At 47.5% G+C, this 16,570-nt stretch overlaps 3 protein-coding genes across 5 annotated transcripts in view; 2 read left to right on the top strand and 1 right to left on the bottom strand.

The window, feature by feature from the left end:
* Positions 1-16,570, top strand: part of LOC121537237 (cadherin EGF LAG seven-pass G-type receptor 3-like) — a 69,299-nt gene that overhangs the window by 37,331 nt on the left and 15,398 nt on the right. Inside the window, exons 35-39 of the mRNA XM_045206916.1 lie at positions 2,370-2,575; positions 8,008-10,678; positions 10,832-10,909; positions 11,108-11,224; positions 11,412-11,904. Coding sequence (XP_045062851.1) covers positions 2,370-2,575; positions 8,008-10,678; positions 10,832-10,909; positions 11,108-11,224; positions 11,412-11,904 — 3,565 coding nt within the window. The remainder of the gene's footprint in view (positions 1-2,369; positions 2,576-8,007; positions 10,679-10,831; positions 10,910-11,107; positions 11,225-11,411; positions 11,905-16,570) is intronic.
* On the bottom strand, positions 1,052-3,969 carry LOC121538155. 2 transcript variants are annotated; one of them, XM_041845949.2, is made up of 4 exons: positions 3,881-3,969; positions 2,255-2,688; positions 1,975-2,036; positions 1,052-1,806 (listed from the first exon to the last, which is right to left on the bottom strand). In XM_041845949.2, coding segments are annotated over exons 1-4 (1,044 nt in total). In that variant the 5' UTR covers positions 3,883-3,969; the 3' UTR covers positions 1,052-1,260. The 2 variants fall into 2 exon arrangements, with proteins under 2 accessions (XP_041701883.2, XP_041701884.2); XM_041845950.2 differs by lacking the exon at positions 3,881-3,969 and having other exon boundaries at positions 2,255-2,767.
* wdr6 (WD repeat domain 6) lies at positions 2,967-12,245 on the top strand. Of its 2 annotated transcripts, none has more exons than XM_041845948.2 (6): positions 2,967-3,647; positions 4,696-4,819; positions 8,008-10,678; positions 10,832-10,909; positions 11,108-11,224; positions 11,412-12,245. In XM_041845948.2, the coding sequence occupies exons 2-6, from the start codon at positions 4,747-4,749 to the stop codon at positions 12,082-12,084; spliced, it is 3,612 nt and encodes a 1,203-aa protein (XP_041701882.1). In that variant the 5' UTR covers positions 2,967-3,647; positions 4,696-4,746; the 3' UTR covers positions 12,085-12,245. The 2 variants fall into 2 exon arrangements, with proteins under 2 accessions (XP_041701882.1, XP_041701881.1); XM_041845947.2 differs by lacking the exon at positions 2,967-3,647 and adding an exon at positions 4,125-4,239.

The following is a 16,570-nucleotide window of genomic DNA, read 5'->3' on the forward strand; positions in this document are numbered from 1 at the left end:
GTGTACAAAACCCTCTGTTGGGAAAATGGTCACGTATACCTCTGGGGTTATAGGGGTATGAGAGGTAAAGAAAGAGCGGCCATGTTTAGGTTAGCACTAAAGTGGTGTTAAATATTGGCTCTGAGATTAAGGCAGATCAGAGAGGAAGAGGAGTGGGTAGTGAGGGGTGAGTCACCTGTGCACCAGTCGTTCCAGGACCATAACAGGAGAACACGTTGCACATGTAATAACGCCATACTAAACAGACGAGTGGAACAGAAAAAGTGGGTCAAAAAGAGAAATGTGTGAAAAAGAGGACAGAAGGAAACGAGGGAACTATTACTCATCATCAGAGGAAGGATGAAAAGACAGATTGTAGAAAGAAACCAACTTCTCTCACACCGACGGTCTGCAAATCTCTTTTCAACGACTTGCTTTCATCTTTAAATATAATAGTTAATATAAATGTGACAGTATTATTGCCAAAAATCTCCCCAGGGTCCCCAATATCCATCCTTAGCTATACTCCATCTATGTTTAACTGCTCCAGTTCTTTTGCCACTGGTCAGTTCTTTTTTTAAACATTATTTATTATTGCAGTACCTTTAACTTGTACAGACATAAGATTTATTTAATTTATTACTTTGTCATTTTGTGTGAGAGGATGTTATTTATAAAAGAGTATGCAGCGGTATTTGTTCAAATGTCGTTTTTTTTTACATGTAATGTTTCGTATGGCCTGACTCTCCCACTGTGACAAAGTGCATTGAGAGAAAAGGAAGTGTGTGAGAGGAGGAGAGTGAAGAGGAAAGTCATTGAAGTGTAATGATGGAGGGAGGGAGAGAGAGGGGAATGGGGGACTGTCAGTTTGTGTGCTTATTCTGGGGTATGTGCTATCCCATCGGCATGAGGGGAATTTGAAACATCTGCTCCTCAGTTACCGACATAAAAAGAAAAAAAGAACTATTCCTAACAAGATGTTGTTTGAGTCCTATTTTCTTTGAGTGACATTCCCTGGTGAAAACAACAGTGTTGGCAGAGATCAGTTTTGACAGTTTGTTTCCGGAGGGACTCGCTCTTTCAGGTATTTTTATTTGCCAGGTATCTTTTCAGATTCAGAGATCTCTACCAGCCCATTACAACAAAACTCCTACAGATCCTGAGCAGCAATGAAAATGACTACCAAAACAAAGATGTCACTTTGTACCTGAAATACCTGAAACTGTCAAAAACTGTACAATTATCTTCATAAAAAAAATAAAATCAACAACAAAATAACAGTCAAATGATTTGATCGTGATTATCGTCCTCTGTGTCCTCGCTACTCGAGGACGGTCGTACCTCTTCCCCCATCTTCTTCAGTTTAGCCTGGTAGTATCTCTTTTTTAGCCTGTAGGCTTTCTCCTTCTGCCTCACCGCCTTCCTCTTGTCTTCTAGAACCTTCTGTTCCATCTGTAGAACTCTGATTCTCTGCTCATGTTCCAACTCCGACAGTTCCAGCATGCGCGGCCCATACCGTGGGTCCTCAGCCTCTCGCCCTGCTGCCGCTGCCAGAGAGGTGAGGGGTTGCAGGGTTGCCCGGGGGATGTAGGGCAGGTCAAAGTTCACACGGCAAGAGTTGAGCAGGCTGGAGGATGAGGCAGATGGGATGGGCAGAGGGGGGAAGGAGGGGGACGTCCCAGACCAGGAGGTTTCACTGTGGGTGAGAGTGGAGGTGTTGGGCTGGCTGGTGGAGAAGGGGATCCGGAGGGGTCCATCACTTCCTGCTAGTGCTGTGGAGGAGGCGATGCCGATGCTCATGGCTACATGGTCTTTACTCTCATACTCCTGGGAAAGACAGATTGGGTTATATTTAAACTATACTGTCACACATTGTGTGCTCTTATTATAGAAGCACTTTCAGTTAATATTGAACTGTATTGACATTTTCATATGTAAGATCATCATACACTAGAGGATTGTCTATGGAGATGTGCTCTAGCTGTGACACGTTACCTCATTGTGACTGTTATCAGCATCCTCCTGGTCACTCCCACTGGTCCCTGCAGTACATGTCACTAGATCACACAGAGACAGAGAGAGCGAGAGACAGAGACAGAGAGCGAGACATCAGTTTGTAATGTTCTCCCCTAGCACCATATATATTTATGTGAGAAAATTGGTTGACAACACATCAATCTATCATCTAAGGAATGCACATTTTATAAATGTGTGAACTCAATATAGATGAGCTCAGCTTAGCGGAGTGGCAGTCCTGAGAGTAGTGTGGTACTACCTGCTGTGGGGGAGCCAGGCCTGAGGCTTGCGTAGCCCATCTCTCCGTCCATGTCATCCTGGTTGGAGATGAGGTTGGGCACCATGGCTGTGATCTCCTGCTGAACCTCGGTCAGGGCTATGACAGGCATGCCGGCGACCACCTGCTCCTGGCGCCGGTGCAGCGCCTGGCGGCTCTCCACCTTCAGCCTCTTCCACAGGGTCTTCATGGTGCCCACCGAGCTGGGTGGCCGGTCGGGGAAGGCGGCGTTGAAGGCTTCCACCACCTCGCCCCACACGGCGTTGCGGTGCACAGTGGTGTTGGTGTCCTTCCTGAAGTCCTGTACTGTGTGCACCACACCCTGGATCCTCTGCAGGAAGTAGAGCTTCTGCTGCATGGTGAAATTGGGCGTGCGGTACGACATGATCGTTGGTCGCCAGGGCAATGGGGTGGACCTGAGGGCAGTGTTGCCAACTTAGCAACTTTGTTGCTATATTTAGCGAGTATTCAGACCCCTCTAGCGACACATTTACAAAAAAAAGCGACTAGCGACAAATCTAGCGACTTTTTCTGGTGTTATTGGAGACTGACGTGAAAGCACGTATCGTTCTTACTCTTCTCAACGAGCAGCGGGTGCTGCCGTCCCAAAGCACTCACATGCGGCCCAGTCCTCTCTCCTACAGCGTCCATCACAATTACATGCACATGGTCAATTATGCAAATTAGGCGATGACGTCATTTAGTGACTTCTAGCGACTTTTAGAACAGCCAATAGCTACTTTCCTTACTGAGGAGTTGGCAACACTGGCTGAGGGGAGGGTTCTAGTCCTGCTCGGGTCTGTGTGTGAGAGAGGGATTACGGGGCCGCAGTGAGCATTCTCTTCCCAGCAACATACTGTATGAATTTGATTTAGGTTTTAAGTCTTCGTGAGGTTGTTCTTTCCATGAGCAGCGAGTTGATTTTTAAACTAGGGTGTTTTCAGTGACAGTGTTGGTTGTTTGGTTTAGTCCAACTTGATGTCCTGTCAGAGATCATGTGGAAGAACTGCTAGGTGCATGTCATCTTTACTGGGATAACCAGCTGTTATGCAGTGTTAAACTACAGCAAAAGGTGGGTGTCCACTGTCATGTCAAATTACAGCATGAACCGTGTTTTATGGAGCTGTGGTCCAATCTGTGATTATTCTTAATCTCTGGGTTGGAATAGAAGGAAACATCAGAATGACATTCAGATTGATATGGATACCTTACAGCAAGGTTGAGATTTTTAAGAACACGTGCCATCATTCCCAAGGGATACCGCATTTTTGCATTCACCTACAGGGCTGTTCAATGTCGTTCCTGGGGGGCCGAAACACTAATGATTTTCATCCTCTCCTTCTATTAAGGGACTAATTCAGACCTGGGACACCAGGTGAGTGCAACTAACTACCAGGTAACGTTAAACAACCAGAGCGTTTCGGGACAGAAACAGCCTTTATATCGAATGCCTTGCTTGCTACCTAGCAGGTTAGCAAGATGACAGTAATAATGCTAGCCAAGCTAATACACCTAGAATTCCCCATTTAAATGCACTTATTTGGATGTACATTTTAATTGTAAAACATGTTAAAACAAATAAATATATGATTTGTTATTATTACTCACATGCAACAAGACAGCCAATAACAGCGCTGAATAATCGTGGACAAACACTTTGTTGTCCTGCCACCACCACCACCACCACCCCCTCCTCACGTTCGGCGGCCGGATATGGAATTTAAACAACAAACCTGCGTATCTTACGCAAATGGCACTTTCGACTATTTTCTAACCAATGGGTGTCTGCTTTATTGTGAAGTGCGTTGCATTATGTCAGTGTAGCCATATTTGATTTGATCCGTGCGGGAGAAACACATGGGTAGCTAGCTAGTTCTTCAGAAGAACATAACAAATGTGTTACAAAGGACAACGAATACAATTATTTGCAAGAAATTAAAATATTTTCCTGGCATCTAGCTAGATATGTAAGTAACTAGCCATATTATTTCCAAGACAGTAGCCCTGACATGACTAGCTACCAAAGACAAATATTATTATAACTAGCTAGCTAGCTAACCCCCTTCCATCTGTGTGACAACCTTAGCTAGCTACCTAACGTAATAAAAAGTTATTAGCATGTTGTCAGCAATATTGTATTTTCATCCCATGCCTTGGTGTTGACAAGAAATCAGAAGTTATTGTAAATTAGCTAGCTATAAATTGTGACTGTCACTGTACTGCACTGATTGGCAATGGCAACCTCATTTTTTTTCGGATTCTCATTCATAAGAGAAACATTGAAATAATAAGATAATGAATACCAGCTAAAGCCACAAATTATCAAGCGCACACGTAGCTAGCTAACAGGTTGATGTCATCTCACTATGCAACATGATTTTGGATGAGAAGATTACTAGCTAATGTTTCTGTTTGTGTGCCAGGTTATCAGGTGCTGTTGAGGGGAGGCTTTCAGCAGGGAGTATGTCACAGTGATGATGGAGACTGCAGCCCTAGTAGTTCCTATCACCGCTCTGGAGTTCCTAAGGGAGGAGTCCCTGCTGACAGGTAGGGGATCCCTGGCTAGTTACAGAATTATAACGTGATATGTGATTTCTTCATACAGCGTTACAGTTTGGCTAATGGAAAGCGCCTGAACCCATTTTTCAAATAACCAGTTCTTGTCGATACTTTCTTCGTTTTCGATTATAAAGAATAGTGTATCTTTTAAATGTCCGTGTCCAGCAGATAAGCTCGAAGTGATTTTAATTTTGGAAATCTGTTCCAAAGTATTCCCACACATAATAAAGAGATGCATGTGATCATATACATATGTAAGCAAGGTTTGAAATGATTATGTTTTATTTAACCTTTATTTAACCAGGTAAGCCAGTAGAGAACAAGTTCTCATTTACAACTGAGACCTGGCCAAGATAAAGCAAAGCAGTGCGATAAAAACAACAACAACACAGAGTTACATATGGCATAAACAAAACGTACAGTCAATAACACAATAGAAAATCTATATACATATATAAATCTATATACAGTGTAAAATAAAAATAACAAATGTGCAAATGTAGTAAGTTATGGAGGTAAGGCAATAAATAGGCCATAGTGTAAAATAATTACAATTATAATTTAGTATTAACACTGGAGTGATAGATGATGTGCAGAAGATGATGTGCAAATAAAGATACTGGGGTGCAAATGAGCAAAATAAATAACAATGTAAATAACAATATGGGGATGAGGTAGTTGAGTGAGCTAATTACAGATGGGCTGTGTACAGGTGCAGTGATCGGTAAGCTGCTCTGACAACTGATGCTTAAAGATAGTGAGGGAGATAAGTATTTCCAGCTTCAGAGATTTTTGCAGTTCGTTCCAGTCATTTGCAGCAGAGAACTGGAAGGAATGGCGACCAAAGGAGGTGTTGGCTTTGGGGATGACCAGTGAGATATACCTGCTGGAGCGCATACTACGGGTGGGTGTTGCTATGGTGACCAATGAGCTAAGATAAGGCAGGGATTTGCCTAGAACGGATTTATAGATGACCTGGAGCCAGTGGGTTTGGCAACGAATATGTAGTGAGGGCCAGCCAACGAGAGCGTACAGGTCACAATGGTGGGTAGTATATGGGGCTTTAGTGACAAAACGGATGGCACTGTGATAGACTACATCCAATTTGCTGAGTAGAGTGTTGGAAGCAAACTTGAGTAGAGTGTTTAGTCAAATATGATATCTGTTTGGGCTTCTTGCGGTCAATTTGCAGTCTACAAATTATTTGTAATTATGTTCTGGCCCCCTGACCATCCACTCAATAAATAATCGGCCCGTGGTTGATGATACCTGCTTTACACAAGCTACGTATCAATGGCTTTCGCCCAGCTGGAACAGCTAGCAATAGTCGGACTAGCCAGTGATTTATTAGCCAATCCCTGGCTAGACAATACAAGACTGTCCTTACTGCCTTGTCAAAGCTGGCAGGCATATTCACAGTCATTTTCAACCTCTCCTTGTCCCAGTCTGTAATCCCCACATGTTTTAAGATGACCACCATCATTCTTGTCCCCAAGAACTCTAAGGCTTCATTCCACAATTACTACCGCCCTGTAGCACTCACTTCTGTAATCATGAAGTGCTTTGAGAGGCTGGTTATGGCACACATTAACTCCACCATCCCTCACCCACCTACATAAGAGGAATACCTATGTGAGAATGCTGTTCATTGACTACAGCTCAGCATTCAACACCATTGTCCCCTCCAAGCTCGTCACCAAGCTTAGGACTCTGGGTCTGAACACCTCCCTCTGCAAGTGGATCCTGGACTTCCTGACGGGCCGACCCCAGGTGGTGAGGGTAGGCAACATCACCTCCACCACGCTGACCCTCAACACAGGGCCCCCACAGGGGTGTGTGCTTAGTCCCCTCCTGTACTCCCTGTTCACTCACGACTGCATGGCCATGCACGACTCCAACACCATCATCAAGTTTGCTGACGATACGACGGTGGTAGGCCTGATCACAGGCGATGATGAGTCAGCCTATAGGGAGGAGGTCAGTGACCTGGCAGTGTGGTGCCAGAGCAACAACCTCTCCCTCAACGTCAGTAAGACCAAGGAGCTGATCGTGGACCACAGGAAACGGGGGGGGGGCGAGGAAGCCCCCATCCACATCGACGGGGCTGCAGTGGAGCAGGTCAAGAGTTTCAAGTTCCTCAGTGTCCAAATCACTAAAGACTTAAAATGGTCCAAACACATGTGCACTGTTGTGAAGAAGGTGCAACAGCGCTTCTTCTTCCTCAGGAGGTTGAAAAAGGGCCCTCAAATCCTCAACAAGTTCTACAGCTGTACCATTGAGAGCATCTTGACTGGCTGCATTATTGCTTGGTATGGCAACAGCACCGCCCTCGATCGCATGGTGCTACAGAGGGTGGTGTAGACAGCCCAGTACATCACTGGTGCCGAGCTCCCTGCCATCCAGGACATCTATATCAGGCGGTGTGGAAGGAAGGCCCGGAAAATTGTTAAAGACTCCAACCACCCAAGCCATAGACTATTCTCTCTGCTTCCGCATGGCAAAGCGGTACCGGTGCATCAAGTCTGACATCAAAAGGCTCTTGAACAGCTTCTATCCCCAATCAATAAGACTGATAAAAATCGAACAAAATAGCTACACAGACTATCTGAGTTAACCTAGCATCTTTATTGACCTTTTATTTTTGCACTGTCTCTATGCACACTCACAGGGCAATACACACTTGCATACACATTCACTCCATCTGCTCACTCACACATAATATGCACATATATTTATACTGACTATACACACTCCCACTCACATACAAGCTGCTGCTACTCTGTTTATCTTATATCCTGTTGCCTAGTCCCCTTACCCCTATACATATCTACCTCCATCACGCCAGTATCCCTGCACATTGTAAATATGGTATTGCAACTGACCCTGTATATAGTATGCTTACTTACTTATCGTGTTCTTCATATTTCTTCTTATTTCTCGTGTGTTTTTTCTAGTATTACATTGTTATTGATTATTGCATTGTTGGGTTTTGAGTTTGTGAGAAAGGCTTTTCATTGTACTTGTTCATGTGACATTAAAAACCCTAGCATGACCAATCTGATCTGGGCCATGTTCCAAATACTTATAAATTGCATCCTTCCTCTCTTCCTTTGTCCCTTTCTATGTTCTGTCATTAAGTTTGATTAGATATTTGACATGTGCATGCGTCCATACAGGTGAGGGTCCGATCCTGACAGTGTACAGCCTCCAATCTCAGCCCAAAGCCTTCACCTCACTGAGCGTGCTCCTCAACTACCGCATCCATGGGATTCGTCCCAAACCACAGACAGGAAATAGACGGACCAGTGACCCAGAGGATGATGTGGTAGTGTTTGGGGGGAAGGCTGTGCGCCTGCTGAGGCTGAGTGCTGGAGGGCAGAGGCTGGAGCTGCTGGGCCCCCTCATGGAGCTGCAGGACTGGGCCCTGGATGTCCGCTGGGTCTCTGGAGAGAAAGGGCTACTCGGCGTGGCTCTGGCCCACAATGCTGCTCTGTTGCTGGACCCTGTTGAGGGCCGCGTCCTGGCCCTCTGCTCTTGCCAGGAGGGGTGTTTGCTGTACACCGCCCTGCTTCTGGGTGGGACCTGGGAGGACTCTGTCCTGGTGGGGGGGACCGTGTTCAACCAGCTGGTGCTCTGGAGGCCAGGAGTGGCACAGCCAGACGGGAAGGCCCCAGTGGAGAGGCGTCTGCCAGGTCACAGTGGTGTTATCTTTAGCCTCTGTTACCGCCGGGAGACTGGCTGGCTGGCATCCGCCTCGGACGACCGCAGTGTGAGGGTCTGGGGGGTGGGGGACCTGGGGGGTGCTGGAGGGGGGTGTGGAGACCCCAGCCCGACGTGTCTGCGGGTGCTGTATGGACACCAAGCCAGGGTTTTCTCCGTCAAGCTGTCCCCTGGACGGGTGTACAGCGCTGGGGAGGACGGGGCCTGTCTGCTGTGGGACTGGGGAGGTGGGGGGAGGGTGGCTCGGACACTGAAAGGCCACCGGTCCGGGGGGGTGAGGGCACTGGCGGTCAGTGAAGGAGGGGAGGGCCGGGGCAGGTGGGTGGCCACCGGAGGGGCAGATGGAGGGATCCGCCTGTGGCGGGTGGGGGGTGAGGAGGAGAAGGGGGAGGCTGAGCAAGGGGAAGCGGAGAGCCTGGTGGACCTGGGCTTCCAGGGCCGAGGCGTGCCGAAAGTGGTTGGTGTGGTGGGGGACGGGCACTGGATCCAGGGCAGGGTGGTGGTGAACACAGACCATGGGGAGGTCTACCTCTATGAGGGGGGGCAGTGGGGTCTCCTATGGGAGGGGGGTCCTGAGTTCCAGTCCTACTGTGTAATGGTGGTGCTAAAGGTGAGGGGTTGGGGGGCAGCTGCGTCCAGGGAGGGGCTGTGTGCTGTAGGCAGCCTCAGTGGAGGAGTGCAGGTCTTCCCCCTGTCTCAGCCTGGCGCGGGGGTGTTGCTGAGGGCAGGGCCAGGGAAAGTCCACAGTGTGCTGTGGGTGAAGGGCCAGGCAGAGGGGCAGAGGCAAGGGGGGTACCTGCTGGCATCCGGAGCAGAGGGGCTGGTCCATCGTTGGCAGGTGGAGGTAGAGATGAGAGACACTGGACTGGCTCTCAGGGTGGAACCTCTCTCTCCTCTCCTTCTGCCTCCCTGTGCCAAACGCTGGCTCACTGCTGTAGTTTACCTCAACCGCCCACAGGGGGCACTGTGGGTATGTGGAGACAGGAGAGGGTCACTGCTGCTGTTTGAAGAGAGTGAACACCATCAAGAGAAGAAGAGGGGAGATGGAGAAGAGCACGAGGATGAAGAGATAGGAAGAGAGGCACATAATGGGATGGTTGGAAGCAATGATGAAAAGGGGGATGTGATAGTCAGAGAGGGGGGTGAGGAGAGAGAGGCCAGCAGGGCAGGGCTGACCCTCCAGCCTGTGAGCTCTCTGTTTGGGGTGCACGGGAAGCAGGGGGTGACGTGGGTGTGTGAGCACCGGGGGCTGCTGTACAGTGCGGGGAGAGATGGCTGTGTGAGGGTCCTCCGTGTCGGACCAGAGGGACTGGAGGTTTTGAGGGTCCAGCGGGCCTGCAAGGGGATGGAGTGGCTGGAGAGAGTTCTGCTTCTGGATCCCCAGGGCTCAGAAGAGGACCAGAGGGTCCAGGAACCAGAAGGGACTGGGAGTGGGAAAGAGGCCCGCTTTGTGATCGTGGGCTTCCACTCGGTTCACTTTGTGGTGTGGGACCCTGTGAGGCAGGAGAGGCTGCTGTCAGTGCCCTGTGGAGGAGGCCATCGGTCCTGGTGCTACTGCCCCCACCAGGATGGCCTCTCTACGGGCCAGGGGGCACTGGTGTTCATCAAGCAGGGGGTGGTCCTGGCCTCTGAACCCTCTGGTGAGGCACCCAGCCGGGCAGGGAGCCTGGGCCTGAGACAGGGGCTGCACGGCAGGGGAGTGGGCTGTGTGTGTCGCTTGGGGGTGGTGGGGGAGGCTGGAGAGGGCCACTGGGAGGTGCTGGTGACAGGAGGAGAGGACACCAGCTTGACCGTCCTGGCGGTCCGACCGCAGACGGGCGCAGTCAGAGTGCTGTCGGTCATCACCGACCACATCTCGAATGTTCGGACTCTGACATCAGTCAAACGTTTGGATGGAAGGACTGACAGAGGGACAGATGAACAGACAGCAACACAGTCCCTCTCTGCACTGCTGGTATCTGCAGGTGGGCGGGCACAGATGCAGTGCTACCGGCTGCTGATTGGAGAAAATGGACAGTTAGGCTTGCCCTCCTGTCAGGTGATACAGGTGGCCAGCCACCGATTGGACGATCAGTGGGAGAGAATGCGGAACCGACACAAGACTGTGAAAATGGACGCAGAAACCAGGTGAGTGTTTGAACTTGTACTTTATATAAATGCTTTCTTTCATTCCAAGATATCCTCTTACTTTCTACCAGAACACACCAACACACAGATACTGTCTTGCAGCTGCTCTCACAAGCACAATCTGTTGTTTTACTCTGCTGTTTGTGTTTGCAGGTACATGTCCATTGCCGTGGTGGATGATGGGACAGAGTCAGTCCTCCTGGCATTGGCCTGCAGTGATGGAGCTGTGAGGTAAGCGTGTACTACACAATCATTATTTTACCAGTCAAATTCATGTGGTACACACAAAAGATTATGACCTAGTGTTTTTATTGGACCCCTTTCCTAAAATATGTCTGTGTCTCTCTCTCTCTCTCTCTCTCTCTCTCTGTCTCTCTGTCTCTTTCTCTTTCTCTCTCCGTGTTTCTCTCTCCTTTCTCTCTCTCTCAGGCTCTTCTCAGTCAGTGAGGTGAGGGGGAAGTTTGAGCTCCTGTGGGAGAGTTTCCACCACCAGAGATGTGTACTCAGCATCGCCACCTGCAGCCTGGAGGATGGACAGGGCAATCGGTGAGGCACTGGGGGGGCTGACGGCTCATGTCAGGTGGCAAAGCCAACACATCCTCATTGCAATTCATGCAATTTATGCAATTCATGCAATTCATGTTCTGAATAACCAACAATTTCCTGCATCATCATTTTGACCTCATCATAATAACATCTGCCTAACATTCTCTCACCTGTCTGTCTCCCTCAGATGTGTGTTCCTCTTCAGCGCAGCCACAGATGGAAGGATAGCAGTGTGGGATATGAGCACCATGGCCAACTCAGAAGACAAGCCCCATACTGTGGCCCTAGCCCCAACCAGCCCCTGTCTAACAGTCCCCGCCCACCAGAGTGGAGTCAACACCCTGGCCGTATGGGAGGAGGGCCTGGGGGCGGGACATACAGACGGAGCCCGGATAACATTGGCTAGTGGAGGAGATGACGGACAGCTGTCAGTGGCACTCATCAGGGTGCAGTACCTGGGGGAGGAGGTAGAGGGCAGCAGAGTGTATCTACAGCTCCAGTCTCAGTGGTCAGTGGCTTTAGCCCACGCTGCCCCTCTGACCGCCCTGAGGATGCTGAGCCCAGGCCTGTTAGTGTCCACATCCCCTGACCAGAGGGTGTGTCTGTGGAAGCTGGCCAGTACCGGACTCAGCCAACAAGGAGCGCTCATCTCCCATGTGGCAGATGCAGCAGGGCTGGAGGTGTGGATTGGGGCTGATGCTGGGGTTGGGTCTGTGTGTGGGGACAGGGGCTGGGTAGTTGTCTGTGGACAGGGGTTACAGCTGCTGAAGGTGACAGACATGGAGGATGGAGGGAACAGAGAAGATAAAACTAAAAGAAAGAGATGTGTGGGAGGGAGGGAGGAAGACAAGATAACATGACCTGTTGTGAACAGGACCCAGTGCTTTCAGACCCATGAACTAGATTAGATTATTTTAATATCTGAAATTTGCATGGATTACATCTAAATGACCCAAAGATCCCAAACACCTTAATTTTATAATGTACATTTGGATTTTTAAATAAACTTTATTTAAATCAAGATATTTATCTCTAATTATTTATAGATGTATGACTGCTTGAGGTGTACTGCTTCTGCTTGTGTGGTAATAATACTATGGGTCCAATTGACTGTGTGATTGTGTGTGGGAGGGGGTAATGCAAGTACTCCACCATTGTAATGTGAAATGGAGGTCTGGATGGGGGTCAGTGCACAGGTTTACAGGGAGGCAGGACTGCAGCAGATGAACATGAATATTTTAGTCACGTCTCCAATTGCTTTTCATTCACCACCCATCAGAGTGCCAACTTCACTGATGAGATACAGAGAGAGAGAATCAGAAAAAGGGGAAGGAAATGGACAGCAGAGGTGAATGAGGAGAGAGTGGGAGAGAGGGGGGGAGGGGAAGAGAGAGCAGGAGAGAGGGAGGGAGAGAGAGAAAGGGGAAGAGAGAGAGGGAGGGTGAGAGAGAGGGAGAGTAGTTGTTGAAGAGCCAGATGGAGGAGGGAGGTGATGCCTTCTGACCAATGACATATACAAACAAATGTATATGTGAATACTCTATGGGAAATATCTGGATTGGTGTTGTTTCAGAAAAGACCTGGATTTCAACTGTAGTATGCTGAAATCACATGGAGAAAGATATGTGAAGCGTGAGAGAAGACTCATGGAAGGGATCTATTGATGTGTGGAGGGAGTCGGTGCTGAAGGGTGAAGCAACTTCACTGTAAGCTCAGTTGAACAGAAGGCATTGTCTGCTGAAAGGCTAAAGAGAGAAAGGAAGAGTTTGTGTGTGTAGTGGTGTGAGGGATGCCTCGGCGTAGCCGGACCCAGGACAATGAGGCTGAGGTGACCCCCCGAGGGAGGAGGAAAGAACCCCAAGTTGAGGAGCTCTGCACACCCACCAAAGAGGTACAGTACTACAAACTGGTGACATTCTTGACCAAGTTGTTGTGTGTTATCATGGAGATAAACTGAACTCTCTGCTCTGTCATCACAGGCCACAGGATCTATGATGTCACGGGATCGGTTGCCTATGATTGGCTCCTCTGGAAGTAAACCTACAGGTGCAGTGAACTAACTATCAGGCCTTTTCCCAATTAGATTTGCTCCTGTGTCCTCTCTGGTCTCCTTTTTGAAAAATGTCAAAGATCATCGAGGAAAGGCGGCAAGGAGAGAGAAAATGCGCTTGTATGAAATTAGATTCTCCTCCAATCGCGCGTCATCAGGCAAATGACGTTTACAGGGTGGAATCCCAAAATAAATGTGTAAAGTGATAAAAACTAATTTAGCTAGTTGTGCAAGACATTTTATAGATAAAGGGGGAAGTAGAATATCGTTTTTTAAATATTTACATGCTTTTCTCCTCCGAGAAAACAATAGCTGATTCAAAAGGGGTGTGGCAGATTTCAAAACTCTTCCGTGAAGGAATCCGGTAGGATACACTTGTGTTTGCTCGCCATAAGGAGGCTATCGAGAAGGGGAGGACCGTCTTCCGTTTGCCTACTAACGAATTGACACACTCCTCGAGCACTTATCAGTGTCCAGGTCACGGAGGAGAGAGGACGGACCTTTGCCCAAACAAGAAAACCCCCTTGTGTTGCTATTCTCACTTCCAATCCAGTATGTATTTGAAGACGCTCCCTAGGAACAGCAGTGAACAGACATACTCCCTTTCCAATAAAGAAAAGTGCTGGTATGTAATATAGACACTGTAACATGAGTGTTAACATTATCTGTCCTTCTGCTCCATTGTATTGACCGCTGGTCCTGGACCAGTGTCAGATACTAACTGGTCTAAGAGACCTGTTCCTCTCTCCTCTCCTCTCTGTTGGCTCTCAAGTGTTTGTTTTCCTCTGGCTTTGTCCTCTGTCAACGCACAGACACTTGATCATATCAACAGAGACACACAGGGAAAGGACAGCATGTTAGAACAAGGGCAAGGAAATGCACATGAAAAATGATACACCTTGTACATTAAATATACAAAACATTAGGAACACCTTCCTAATATTGAGTTGCACCCCCTTTTGCCCTCAGAACAGCCTCAATTCGTCGGGGCATAGACTCTACCAGGTGTCGAAAGCGTTCCGCAGGGATGCTGGCCCATGTTGACTCCAATCCTTCCCACAGTTATGTGAAGTTGGCCAGATGGGAAACTGTTGAGCAGGAAAAACCCAGCAGCGTTGCAGTTCTTGACACAAACCTGTGCGCCTGGTACCTACTACCATACCCCGTTCAAAGGCACTTAAAGCTTTTGTCTTGCCCATTCACCATCTGAATGGCACACATACACAATCCATGTCTTAATTGTCTCGAGGCTTAAAAACCCTTCTTTAACCTGTCTCCTCCCCTTTATCTACATTGATTGAAGTGGATTTAACAAGTGACATATATAAGGGATCATAGCTTTCACATGGTCAGTCTATGTCATGGAAAGAGCAGGTGTTCCTAATGTTTTGTACACTCAGTGTATAGCCTATGCAGGTATGAATATCTTGATTTAGTAAAACACTTTTATACACTTGAATAAGATGTCACATTTACATACATTTATAAAACTGTATACTATACAAATTCAAAGACAACCTTGCCCTATGTCAACTGTACAGTGGGGAAAAAAAGTATTTAGTCAGCCACCAATTGTGCAAGTTCTCCCACTTAAAAAGATGAGAGAGGCCTGTCATTTTCATCATAGGTACACGTCAACTATGACAGACAAATTGAGATTATTTTTTCCAGAAAATCACATTGTAGGATTTGTAATGAATTTATTTGCAAATTATGGTGGAAAATAAGTATTTGGTCACCTACAAACAAGCAAGATTTCTGTCTCTCACAGACCTGTAACTTCTTCTTTAAGAGGCTCCTCTGTCCTCCACTCGTTACCTGTATTAATGGCACCTGTTTGAACTTGTTATCAGTATAAAAGACACCTGTCCACAACCTCAAACAGTCACACTCCAAACTCCACTATGGCCAAGACCAAAGAGCTGTCAAAGGACACCAGAAACAAAATTGTAGACCTGCACCAGGCTGGGAAGACTGAATCTGCAATAGGTAAGCAGCTTGGTTTGAAGAAATCAACTGTGGGAGCAATTATTAGGAAATGGAAGACATACAAGACCACTGATAATCTCCCCTTGATCTGGGGCTCCACGCAAGATCTCACCCGTGGGGTCAAAATGATCACAAGAACGGTGAGCAAAAATCCCAGAACCACACGGGGGGACCTAGTGAATGACCTGCAGAGAGCTGGGACCAAAGTTACAAAGCCTACCATCAGTAACACACTACGCCGCCAGGGACTCAAATCCTGCAGTGCAAGACGTGTCCCCCTGCTTAAGCCAGTACATGTCCAGGCCCATCTGAAGTTTGCTAGAGTGCATTTGGATGATCCAGAAGAGGATTGGGAAAATGTCATATGGTCAGATGAAACCAAAATAGAACTTTTTGGTAAAAACTCAACTCGTCGTGTTTGGAGGACAAAGAATGCTGAGTTGCATCCAAAGAACACCATACCTACTGTGAAGCATGGGGGTGGAAACATCATGCTTTGGGGCTGTTTTTCTGCAAAGGGACCAGGACAACTGATCCGTGTAAAGGAAAGAATGAATGGGGCCATGTATCGTGAGATTTTGAGTGAAAACCTCCTTCCATCAGCAAGGGCATTGAAGATGAAACGTGGCTGGGTCTTTCAGCATGACAATGATCCCAAACACACCGCCCGGGCAACGAAGGAGTGGCTTCGTAAGAAACATTTCAAGGTCCTGGAGTGGCCTAGCCAGTCTCCAGATCTCAACCCCATAGAAAATCTTTGGAGGGAGTTGAAAGTCTGTGTTGCCCAGCGACAGCCCTAAAACATCACTGCTCTAGAGGAGATCTGCATGGAGGAATAGGCCAGCAACAGTGTGTGAAAACCTTGTGAAGACTTACAGAAAACGTTTGACCTGTGTCATTGCCAACAAAGGGTATATAACAAAGTATTGAGAAACTTTTATTATTGACCAAATACTTATTTTCCACCATAATTTGCAAATACATTCATTAAAAATCCTACAATGTGATTTTCTGGATTTTTTTTCCTCATTTTGTCTGTCATAGTTGATGTGTACCTATGATGAAAATTACAGGCCTCTCTCATCTTTTTAAGTGGGAGAACTTGCACAATTGGTGACTGACTAAATACTTTTTTCCCCCACTGTATATCTGTGACAAATGAAGTTATTTTAAAGCTGAAATCCGTAAAGGGGGAAACAGCACCTTTGTTATTGTTTTTGTTTTGTTGATGAACTGAAAGAGAGAGGAGCATCCAGCATCTTGGTAAAGAAAAGCAACATTACATATTCTGCTGTTCTAATCGTGCG

Source organism: Coregonus clupeaformis, chromosome 24 (genome assembly GCF_020615455.1).
Source record: "Coregonus clupeaformis isolate EN_2021a chromosome 24, ASM2061545v1, whole genome shotgun sequence".
Lineage (NCBI taxonomy): Eukaryota > Metazoa > Chordata > Actinopteri > Salmoniformes > Salmonidae > Coregonus > Coregonus clupeaformis.